This window comes from Triticum urartu, chromosome 4A (genome assembly GCF_056163025.1).
Source record: "Triticum urartu cultivar PI428250 chromosome 4A, HENAU_Tu73, whole genome shotgun sequence".
NCBI classification, from domain to species: domain Eukaryota; kingdom Viridiplantae; phylum Streptophyta; class Magnoliopsida; order Poales; family Poaceae; genus Triticum; species Triticum urartu.
In genome coordinates, this window is record NC_141876.1 from 508,043,432 (window position 1) to 508,055,998 (window position 12,567).

General features: G+C 40.4%; 2 protein-coding genes and 1 long non-coding RNA gene across 3 annotated transcripts; all 3 read left to right on the forward strand.

Annotated features, from left to right (window-relative positions):
• Positions 1–238: 238 nt before the first annotated feature.
• Positions 239–3,309, forward strand: LOC125552453 (Clathrin adaptor complex small chain family protein). The gene is made up of 7 exons (XM_048716005.2): positions 239–398; positions 615–657; positions 742–803; positions 1,157–1,253; positions 1,718–1,788; positions 2,718–2,809; positions 2,899–3,309. Exons 1-7 carry the CDS (start codon positions 330–332, stop codon positions 2,963–2,965), a joined length of 501 nt encoding a protein of 166 aa, XP_048571962.1. The 5' UTR covers positions 239–329; the 3' UTR covers positions 2,966–3,309.
• Positions 3,310–5,094: 1,785 nt separating this feature from the next.
• On the forward strand, positions 5,095–6,367 carry LOC147976341 (uncharacterized). The gene is made up of 2 exons (XR_015602133.1): positions 5,095–5,919; positions 6,019–6,367. It is a non-coding gene; the product is annotated as an uncharacterized LOC147976341 (long non-coding RNA).
• A 472-nt stretch (positions 6,368–6,839) lies between these two features.
• Positions 6,840–11,983, forward strand: LOC147976342 (uncharacterized). The gene is made up of 10 exons (XM_087519754.1): positions 6,840–7,598; positions 7,691–7,843; positions 9,727–9,979; positions 10,070–10,177; positions 10,285–10,591; positions 10,671–10,863; positions 10,931–11,029; positions 11,106–11,359; positions 11,457–11,532; positions 11,821–11,983. Exons 1-10 carry the CDS (start codon positions 6,840–6,842, stop codon positions 11,920–11,922), a joined length of 2,304 nt encoding a protein of 767 aa, XP_087375880.1. The 3' UTR covers positions 11,923–11,983.
• Positions 11,984–12,567: the final 584 nt, after the last annotated feature.

Here is a 12,567-nt window from a genome sequence, read left to right on the forward strand (position 1 = left end):
TACAAACGGTACAACAAAGAACATAAATTTGCTGCCACGCTAGGAGAAAAAAGTATAGGTTGGTCACACAAAAAATTGTATGAACGAATAGTCTTACAGAATAGACCGAAAAAAGTCTCAAGAAAAAGAAAAGTAGGCAAAAAATCCTACGAAACGGACGCTCTATCCACTGAGCTACAGGCGCCTTTGTTGAAATAAAATCACTCGGCACCTTCATAAATGTAAATTCATCTATCGTCCCCAATCACAGCGGCTCTTCTCTTTAATGCCCCCTGCAAAGCTGTCGCGATCTGGTCGTTTCGCTCGCGTCCTCCTCCTCGTCGGCGGCCATGATCCAGGCGGTGATGGTTATCAGCACTCTGGGCAAGCCCCGCCTCCTCAAGTTCTACAATTTCCAGGTCCCGAACCTTCTCCAGTCGCCGCCCCTTCTTATTTCTCCTCACGCCCTTTCTCCAGTCTTCACCCATCCACCAGCTGCTCGGCCAATTTCCCCACCCAAATCCAGAACCGCTTCATCTTTAGATCTCCATGTGCTTGATGAAACGCCTTAGAGACTAAGCTCTGCACTTTGTTTTTGTCTGTTGTCCCGCTCACGGATTAATCGGTGGCTGCAGGATTCGGAGAAGCACCAGGAGCTGGTCCGCGGCGTCTTCCAGTGTATGTGTACACACGATTCGCTTTCCTTGTTCTTTCGCCCTCTGTATGGATGATGTGGTTGAGTTATGGAGCCTCTTCTTGCAGTGTTATCTGCGAGGCCCGAGGGTGTGAGCAATTTCGTCGAGGCCGATGCAATCTTTGGACCGGTAGTGAACCTTCTCCAGCTATCCTAGGCTAATCCGGTGGTAGTATATCTGATGCAAAAGGCAGAAAATGACAGCAATGTTTGAAATGTTTGTCAATCTGTATATAAACAGGCTAAACTACCATTAACTAGGTATGCAAATGCTCAGAAATCTTTTTGAAGGAGAGTGGCGAACAGCTATGTAGCGCGTGTTGCTGCAAACATTTGCTAATTGTAAAACTAAATTTGCCCCTAAGTTAACTTTGTGACGGAAAGTTGGAAACAACTGAATTATTAGGGTAGCCTTTTTCCATTTTACCTACAATGAACTGTGAGGGGGAAAAGACGTTTGATTTTCTTGTTTACAATTTGCAGGGAACGAGACTGGTCTACAAGCATTTGGCGACACTATACTTCGTCTTTGTCTTTGATAGCTCTGAGAATGAGCTTGCCATGCTCGACCTTGTACAAGGTAACCTAACTCCTTCCCACGGAATTGTTTCTTTCATTACTATAATTGATAGCTGTGTGCAATGGAAAAATGAGGCTCCATAGATTTGCATGAGGAACTAATGATGTTCAGTGTGTTACCATGCTTCGCATTATTTGAAATGTTTCGGTACAGAGTCTACTTCCTCCGGTGACTGTTTATCTCATTACTGTGGTTCTTTCAGTTCAGTATCCATACACTACTTGTTTACATTTTTGTATTCCGTATTTCCAGTGCAAAAATTCTTATTGTTGCTAAACACTTATGCACACCACTGCACTACTATCGGTTCTAAAAAAGTGTCACTGCACTACCACTACCACAAACATGCAGTCTTTTTTACATCTAGCGCTTGGTGAATTGTTCATCTTTTTTCTCCTCTGTTTGTCACTTTAAGATTCTTCTATGACCTCTTTGAAGAGATAAACTAACCTTCTTTGTCACAGTTTTTGTTGAAACATTGAATAGGTGCTTCAAGAATGTATGTGAGCTTGACATTGTATTTAACTTCAACAAGGTACAATGATTCTCTTTGTTTGGTATTTACTCTGGATAGTCACTGCTATAATAAATAAAGACCACAAAAACATTGGTGTTTTTTATCCTCGTTTGCAGCATGTAGCTTTTTGATACATGGGTCATAAAAATCATATGCAACTGCCCAAACAAATACTTGAATCTAACAAGACCTACAATGCTAGATTACTGCATATCTGTTTCATTTTCCACTACTGACCAAATTTTTACAGTTGGAATTCGAAGAAGCATTCTCCAACTTAAAAGTATATGTTGTTAAATCATGCTGGTGTTTCACTGAAGTTCTGTAGTACCTTGGTAGTGGGCACCTCAAACTTACAGAAGCATGTAGTATTTAGTTTACATCTCAACCAAAGATCAACATCACAATTGAAATGGTAACTTATAAATTCTATATAGATTAGGATAAACAAATAGGTATGAAATACCAAATCTTCTCGAGCTGTTAGACAACTTAACTGTAAGTGAGCATTAGTGTCCTGTAGTCCACCGGCAGTCTGGCAGAGAGCTTGAAGAAAAGTGTAGGAAGGGCCAATCCAATATAACATGCTAATGGACCTGTTAAAAGAGGATCGATAACTTTTTGTTAGTAAGCAATGCTGATAATCGATACTTGAGAACTTTTGGAATGGAAGGCTAGGGCCACCTTTCGCCCAGCATAAACTCTAAACCTGCTGGTGCCTATGATGCTACTGCTCTCCATGGCTCTATCCCCTTCTTTCTGTAGTGTCTACACCATATAACTGCTGGGAGTGCATATATGTAGAGATGCACACTCTTTCTGTTCAGAGTTCAGATCAAACACCAATGGTTCATCAACAGCCTTTTCTCATGTCATAGTGATGATCAATAATACTTCAAAATAACGACCATTCTTCTCTTGGTTCATTGTAATATGATGAATTGCAGCTTCACACAGTTTTGGATGAAATGATACTGGGAGGACAAGTGATTGAAACAAGTTCAGAGCAAATAATGAAATCTGTAGAAGAGATTGCGAGGTTTTTACTCCCTTCTGCATTCAACTGCCATATCATTTATTCACGTGCATGTGCAATTTCATAACAGTGATGCTTTCTACTTGACACAGGCTAGAGAAACAATCAAGCACAACTAGCCTCATACCAAAGTCAATATCGGAGCGTTTCAGCCGTTAAAATTTTCCGCTTGTGTTTCGGACCGACAGTTTTGGAGACTTGAGCAAATCAAATTGATGATCATATCTCCAATGGTCTTTCAGTTCGCTGAAGTCTTGAGCATCTGCCATTCAACATGAAAACCTATTGGCTGACGTGCACATCATATTGTCTCCCTCCCTAGAGTTGTTGTAAGTTGCAACCTGAAATGTGAAGCTGGCATGTCCAGTCTATACAGCTGTATGTGTAAACTTACAAGTACTACTCTAGTTATGTGGCTCTGTGACGGTGTGCAAATGTAGCAAGCCAGAGATTTATTTCTGACCACATTCCTATGGTGATACATGAGGTGTTTGAAGTCCTAAGTTATGCGTGCATTGCACATGAGAGTTTTTCTTTTACCTCTCTTGAGGGTGATGGGTGGGATATCTTTCCTTATATATAATAATAAAGCGATTATCGCTTCTGCCCGCCTGCTTACCGTCGTGGTAGTTTTACAGAAAAGTCCCTGTGTTTTATGATAATTGAACCCGCAGTCCTCTTTTAAGTGACTAATATGAGAAAACGTTTCGGTTTTACAAAAAGGCCCTTATATTTTCGAGTATCAACCCGTGATCCTTTTTTATGCGGGCCGACTACACACGCACGACGCTTGAGCGCACATTCAGATCGGGTCAACGCGGCCGGCTCGAGCGGCTGCGCGCGGCATGGCTGGGGAGGCGGATCCGGCGGCGGGCGACGAGGCGGGGGTCGCCGGTGATGAGGAGCAAGGCCGGAGCGTGGCTTCACGGGCGGATCCATGTCATCCGCGGCTCCTGGGCAGAAAGGAGCGAGGGAGGTGAGGGAGAGAAGAAGGGAGAAAGGACGGGCGGTGCTGCGCCCTAGACGGCAGCTCGCCGGAGCCGGGCGACGGCGGACGGGCGTTGTTTGCTTGGTATGGCGGTACCCCTCCCTCCAGTGGATTCCTCGCTCCTATTCCACGGCCAGCAGTGACGCATGTCCCTTTCCTCCTCAAATGCTCGCTCAAGGTGCTTCGCTCCTGAGCCCATGAGCCTCCATCTCTTCCACGGCAGCGACACAGGCCGCATCTTGAGCCTCCATCTCTTCCACGGCAAGCAGCATAATCAACATGTTTTCTATGGTTTTGTTTTCCCTGCCTCCATCTCTTCAATGGCAAGCAGCACAAGTTTAGCAGTGTAGATTTGGAAAGAAAGGAATTGCAGATCTGGAAAGGAGGAACAGGGTACTGAACTTTTATACATATGCATAAGGTACATCCCAATTAAGAAGATTTGTTTTTCTGTTCTGAACAAGATACTGAACTTGAGAAATTTGCCTTTCTGTTCTTATGTAGCAAATCTAGGAAGGAGGAACAGGGTACTGAACTTTTTTTATATCTGCATAATCTACATCTGAAGTTAAGCAGTACACTGTTCTTTCTCCCTTCTTCTCTCCCTCACCTCCCTCGCTCCTTTCTGCCCTGGATCCACGGATGACATGGATCCGCCCGTGAAGCCACGCTCCAGCCTTGCTCCTCATCACCGGCGACCCCCGCCTCGTCGCCCGCCGCCGGATCCACCTCCCCAACCACGCAGCGCGCAGCCGCTCGAGCCGGCCGCGTTAACCCGATCTGAACGTGCGCTCAAGCGTCGTGCGTGTGTAGTCGGTCCGCATAAAAAAGGATCGCGGGTTGATACTCAAAAATATACGGGCCTTTTTGTAAAACCAAAACGTTTTCTCATATTAGTCACTTAAAAGAGGACTGCGGGTTCAATTATCATAAAATACAGGGACTTGCAAAACTAGCGCGACGGTTCGCTGACGGACAAAGCGATAATCGCTTTATCTTGCACGTGCAAGTGCACGTATAGACTATCATCAATTAATTACCAAGATAATAAAATTAGGCATGCAATGGGTGTCTTGACTAATATAAATATAAATACATTACAAGGCACTTAATGATAGACACAAAGGAAAAGAATTGATACATCTTTTTACAGTATCATTAGGAAACACGACATTTAGCGAGCCTGTGCAACTTTAGTGAGAACATAAATCACAAGGAATTAATAAATGAAGCAAACAATCAATCTCACAATAACAAGCATCGTGGATCAAGAAGCTTCTCATAGTGAGACTGTATCATGTCCAATAACTCATGGATAGCCTAGATCCTTAAGCTAGGAGAAAATAATATAAGTGGACGAAAAATGAAAAGATCTCAACATGTGGAAGCATGGCACATCCTAGAAAAATGGGAGACGTAAATCTACAAAAAAAAACATTAACAAATAGATAAGATTGTAAGAAGAACATCATAAGTACTCCCTCCGTTTGAATGTTATTACATTCAATATGCGAGTATATCGGTTGTAATAACCGAAATTGCGTAGGAGCTCTCGGCGACCCCCCTCACTGTAATCTATCCCATCCACTAGTATTGGGATTCGCACTCACTATAACAGCGCCGTCGTATTCACTGCTTTCCAACTTTAGTATTCCTGTGCACAGTGTGGGTATATCACCCGAACAGTACAACGCGTTTTCTCCCATAGTCCAGAAAAATGCATCTCCTCCTGTCCTTCACCCCCTCTCATCCGCCAACATCCAACCACCCAGCTGAACTTAATGCACACGCTCCTCATTTCCTTGCAACGGCTCAATCCTTAGTACAACGGTCATCTTCCTCCTCTCCTCAGTTATAAACTTCTTGCAGCTTGCACATTCCGGCATATTGCATATCCACCATCTAGCTCTCTCACTTTCCTCCTCTCTTGTAAATGGTTCTCATTGGCATGTCAAGCTCAAGCACTCCCATGTCAAGCTCCAGCGCCCCCCTTGTTTCTCTTGAGGAGCAGCCACCACTTCCACTCATGGTTTGCCCTTTCTGCAACAATGGCATGGTTCAGTGGTGGGTCTCTCGCACGACAAACAATCCAGGCAAGCACTTTTACAAGTGCGAGCACGAGTGGGTATGTCATTTTATTTGTCATTTATTCAGTACCGTTTTGTTGCGCTCAATTCCGTTCTGTTCCATGAACCCATCTTCCTGTTTTCTTGATTGTTTGAAGACTCGTAAATGCAACTTTTGGAAATGGGAGGAGAACTACATCAACGTCATACGTGCCAAGTGGCCCAGGCTGTTCACTGTTGCATCCCGCGAAGACAGGAAATTCCACCGCATCATCATCGCCCTCCTCCTAGTCAATCTGCTTGCTCTTTTCTTCGTATGCTGCAAGGTGGCTTGAATGCGCCGTTATCTCTCCCGACTTGTGTCTGCAATTCAAGTTGTAGCCGCTTATGAATGAATCAATATGTTTTCATGTATCGTCCCTAACCACTTGTCATCCAATGTAATCATGTATCACAACTTGTACTCCCCTCAGATTTCGTAACCAGATGTATGTTTTAGTTTTTTCATTATCTACCTTCTCAGTTATTATTTCACTTAACTTATCCGTCCTAAATGTTTATAATTTACGTCCAAATGTTGGTCCACGTCACACCGTACCTCTTCGCAATAAATCAACTCCTACCCATACTGTTCATTTCGTCCCCTAGTCAACGGTTCCCTGCCCAAAAGCCTGCTCCAACAGTCTTAATTGCCACTGTGTAACCATCAATACAACCGACCCGGTGCCCCCACACGCTTGCGTGCTCCCATTATAAACACCACCCCGCTGCACCAGTCCATTCCATTGCAAGCACACACATTTCGGTCCACCCATATCATACGCTACTCGATGCACTCTATGAGCTGGTTCTAACCCAACATCTGATATCTTCATCATTCAATCAAGGTATGTCTCAAGCAAGCGCCTATGTTTAGTCATGACAGTGGGCAACCAAAAGCCGGAACGTCTTAACTTTCGCAATATGTTCATTTTCCAGGATGTCATATTCACGTCCTAGTTCGTCACGCTTGCTCAAAGAGGTGCTAGATGCAGCTGACCAACTAGATGACAGCTCAGATTCGCACCCAGGAGGTCTAGCCCCAACATCACGCACTTCGGTAACAAAAGTTGTCTCTCTTGTTTCGTCTTTCGACGAGTACAAAAGATTTCTTGTTAATGAAATTGGTTGGGGAGGGATACTTAAGCTCCCAGCACTGGCTCGTCTTAACCTACGTTTTAGCAAGTGGTGCATGAGCCGTCTTGATGGCCCCTCCATGTCTGTAATCCTAAACGATCATAAAAGCATGCGTTTCTGGCCTGGAGATGTTCATAAAGTTTTTGGTGTGTCGTGTGGGCCCAAAAGCATTCTTGGTCCTGATGGACAATGCTCCGAAACAACTATCCAGTTCCTACGTTCTGTTCTAGGAATGCCAGAGAAAGGAAATCAGGTTCTTAAATCTGCTGAATCAAACCTCACTCGTCCTTTGTCCGAGCATGGTTCTAGTAATTTAGAAAAAGATTGTTTCAAGATGGATTTCGTTATTTTTGTAATCGGTCACCTTCTGGCTCCGTCTAACAAGCACGACACGTCAATAATTGACTACTGGGGAGCCATAGCCAACACTGACAGGATAGCTGACTTTGATTGGTGCAACTACGTACTGTCCGATCTGATTTCCGCATCACAAATAGTTCAAGCAGACATGCGCAATAACAAGGTCAAGACTCATCTTCAAGGATGTCACGTCTTCCTCCAGGTATCATCCCTAAATCTACATTTACAATTTTTACTTTCCGTATCTTATCAATTACATGCACTCCATTTTGAAGTATTATTCACATTATGCAGATTTTTGTCTTGGACAACCTTAATCTAGGAATAAACAACATCCCTCACGACACATATCCAAGAGTTGCCTCTTTCGACGATACCAAATTACGACGCATGATCTTGGCTACCACAAGTACAGACAAGTTGGCATGGGACTACTCTTGTGCTCCGGTACTAAAATTATTGCACTATATTTATATTTTATAATAATATCATCTCAACTATACAATTGACTGACAAATTTATCCATGCATCCACATGTTTCATATTACTACGTACAAATTCTTATTCATTTCAATTAACTTAAGAAACTGTTTTATATTATGTTTTTGCTTTTCCCATTTATAATACATAATTTACATCCAGTCGCAATCGTACTCATGGATTTGTATTCAAACTTTCTGATTTTTTTACGTGATGTGCATCACATTTATATATACAAAATTTCCCACAACACCAAAATGTACTATTTCCAATGAAATATCACATAAGACTATTCAACTAAACTTCCTCATCATTACTTAACATCTTACAAAAAAGTTCAGACAAACAGCAACCCTACCTACGTACTAATAAAAATATGATTATATTATAAAACGCAGTCACATATATATATATACCAAATTCGGCGAAATTTTACCTTTACAACGAATAATTAGTGAAAAAATGAAACTCAACTTTTCTATTATGCAAACAACTGTTTTATTATCTATCCTCACAGTGCACTCTCAAATCAAGCTAAAAATAACGCACACGCTATTTCCAAACATTACCATAACTACAAATACTAATTAATCTACAATCTCGCGCCATGCTAATTACTAAACATTTTAAACCACTTCGTAACTAATTACATGTCCATACATTTGTACCATAATTAAAAGAGTGCGTTTTTGAACATTTTAAATAATTTAATAAAACCAACAACTTTCAAAAAGAGAACACCTTTTGAAACATACACATTTTCTTATACATGAACATATTTTTAAAGTGCAAACACTCTTTCAAACATAATTTTTCTTCACAAACCAAAACAACATTTTAAAGTTCGAACACTTTTTGTACAATGTCAAAAAATGTTTGCGTGTTGTACAAAAATGTGTCATAACCTTAAGACAATATACGTGACATGTGTTTCAAAAAGTGTATGCAAGCTTAAACATGGTGAACCATGAAAAAAACTGTTTGTGTAGTTTTATAAAATGTTTATTGTCATTAAGAAAATGTAACACATGTATTCCAAAATATATTACCATCTATTCAAACAAATTTCAAAAACATTTAATTTAAAAATCTCCATAATGTATTTGAAAATATCAAAAGTTTATCCATATTTAATTTGTGCGTTACAAATATATATTTGGTTTTGAAAATATAATACATGTGTGAAAAAGGAAAAAATGTAAATGAAATAAACTATGAAAAACAAATTAGTGCGCGTGCTGATTTCAGGGATTGAGAGTTCGGAGTTTCGTTACTGTGCTACTGGGCCGGCCCAATCCAGCAAATACTAGCGAAGTCCCCTCAATGTTTAAAATACACCTGGATTAGAGTTTTTAGTGTGCTGATTTCAGGGATTGAGAGTTTGGGCTTTGGTTCATAAATTTATAAACGATTTTTTCGTCCTTTTTTTTTACAATTTGGGTGGTGGAGCACCCTAGTGCTCCAAATCCGCTTCCCCTGTATACGATGGCATTTTACATTTCCCATGCATTTAAACATTTGTTTATGTACATGTCTGCAGATACGATCACCGCATGATAATTGTTACACAAGGAGTACATTTGACGTTGCCGCTGAAAATCATCCCCGGACAATGCCTCAACGTAATCAATCATCATGTTTACGTCCTATCATACCTCCCTCTCCTTCAATATCTCTGAAGACACCGCAATCTCCGTCGACCCCCACCGTGGGACATATCACCGTCCACGATTTTGCTAACTACATGAAGTCAAACTATCCTCATTTGGTTAGTGCTACATCTTTAACAATAGCGTTCATGTTTTTAATAAATGCAATACTAAAATTTAATAACTAATTTCATACTCCAGGTGTCATCAGATATTGGTATACTTCTAAGACGCAACAATGCCATTGTAACACGAGAAGCAACATCACTGCGCAGTTCAATTTTACAGGAGAACACGACATTTCTTGACAAACTAATGACAATTCTTTCTTCTAGTTGTATATGCTGCAGTATCAGGTCTCTGCCGTGTATAATGCAGAATTCACCTCCTATTAGCACAACACCTACATTTTTACCTCTAAGTGGTCGTAAATTGGACATGTCCGATTCAGAAGGTTATTACTACATTCTTTTCGTACATGATTCAGAATTCCACGATTTGGCCAAACCGTGCATCCCTAACATATCATTTCTAAATTGATTAGGTGAAACCTCCTCCTCCACAAGCAAGGTTCCTTTGTTCAACCGAACTACAAAACATTGCGTACCACCCACGCAAACCAAGAAACGACCTAGAATGAACTCCCTTCAAGGTTTGTTGTTCTATCATTGCTTAACTTAAGATAATATATTGCATTTTATTTTTTAACCAATTAAAGTTTAAATTTCGCATGCACATGAATCGTCCTTCAATCAACAGCTACTTCCGCCACACATACGTCATTTGTTACACCTACAAACAAGCCGTCCACACTACAGCTAGCAAAGACATGGGCCGACACAATTGCTTGTGGTGTTTTGATGCTAAATGATGACCACATCATACCTGATGGAGCTGTAACGTTTGCCCAAATATCTCATCAGTTGCCTACAAAATCAGTAGCACGTCATATAAAGTATGCTACTGACCACTGGACATCACATGCTAATCAGCCAAAACTTAGTATTGACCGCCTTGCATCTCTTGAAGACTTCATGAACAGACTATCTGAAGATGTTGCTATGAGGTATGCGACTCTTTACATACATTTAAAACTTTATTCACGTCTTACTATACAACTTTAACTAACACAAGTACAATTCTAGGGCTTGGGTCAGACATGATTATCCAAGATTCATTTCAATCAGTGGATCTTCCATTAGAGATCAGTTAGTTGGTGATACACCACTAGACCATGAAGTATGCTCTTTAATCGTCAGGACTCTTGTTATAAATGATAGCATTTTCCTATACCCTTCAGATGATTTCTGGCGTATATTCTTCGAACCTGATTTATCGGTGAGTTCATATAACCATTCCATTTACCTAAATATTTATGGTATTTTATTGCTTACCTTTTATGCAGACATGTATTCTATCTGGTGAGAATCCATGGGAAGTACGCTCCATCCAGAACCAATTCCTATCTCAACGTGGGTCCAATCATCTATCGAATTGTAAACTGGTAATCTTATATTTTCATTACAATTTGTGCTTTTTTAGTAAGATACCAAATAACAGTTCCTATCCGTTCTTCACAGTTCATCATGACCGCAACGCTACAGACTGGATGGTGTGCTTACGCATGGGACATGCAACGGAAACTTATTCACATCCTAAATCCTTGTGCCGACTCATCCCAATATAGTTCTTTAAAGATCACCCATGATTGCATCGCCGACAAACTGCATGTTGGCCTTTACTCATGTTTATTCAAATTCTTCAATACATGGCACGTCGGCTGCTTGAATTGGAAGAAAGTATATGATATACTTGCTTCAGATGTTTTCACCAGGTGTGCACTTATAAACCACGCCATCTGTTCCCGTACATCATCCTACGTGTCGGTGAACTACATTGATTTTTCTGAATTGTTCCTTTTTTTAACACATGGATGAATCTGGCATGGCTATGATTCAAATGGCCCGCTCATTCAACGGTGTTGGTGTTTCTGAAATGCTAAACAAGGTAATACAATATATACATTTCATGTTCTAAATACAAAATTAAAATTTTCTTTATTATACCTTGTTCTACAGCATTTTACAAATATATTTGCCGCCCCTATAATATTCACCTTTTTCCCCACCCTTTTAACTATTTTTCACAACCACGTATACTTGCGATGTTATAAATAAACAAGTTCTTTTTTCTTTAGTTTCCCTTGTGTCTGAAATGTGATGTTTTTAATTAACATGTTACATTTTTATGCCGTTAGCAATACTCAACACTAATTATGTTCCACATAAATATCAGGTGAATGTCAGGATGCAGAAAATCAATTTCGTTGGAGACATTGCCAAACTACCTGACAATACCGGAGATCCGCCTGTCGAGATTCAAGCGATCGTCGGCTAGACTAATTTAAATTTCTATTCCCCCGTGTGTTATGTTCATTTTCTTGTTTGTACAACTTCAATTCAATAAGCTACGACTTTTGAATGTAATATTTTCAAAATTTCAAAACTAACGTTCTATTTCACATATCCTTTCGGAAATCGTCATCCCTAACGTCCCTCTTAATGTTTAAAGATGTTTCACTCTATTACTTCATATAGAATTATCTCCTATGTCCAATATCCTTTAGCAAAATGTACTCTTTCCAAAATATTCTTCCTGCGGTCCTATAACTGATTTTGCCATTTTCAATTTTCATTACATTTCCTTCCAATTTCACCTCCGAATCAAGGCAATTGGATGAGCTGTCCTCATGATTTTATCCACTAAGTTCCCTTCGTCATTACGTAGCTATAGATCCTATGTTTTTTGTCTTTTTTTTAATTATCATCTATAAATTATACACATGATCGGAAAATCCTTACATTTTTACTTCAATATAAGCTTAATGTCAGGATTGAATAAATCAATTGCGTTCGACACCTTGCCAAACTCCATGACAAAACCGGACAACCCCCATGTCGATCTACAAGCCATTCTCCGATAGACAAACTATAATTTCTTCTGTTCTATTTGTTCTGTTCAGCTATTACTTTATCACTTCGT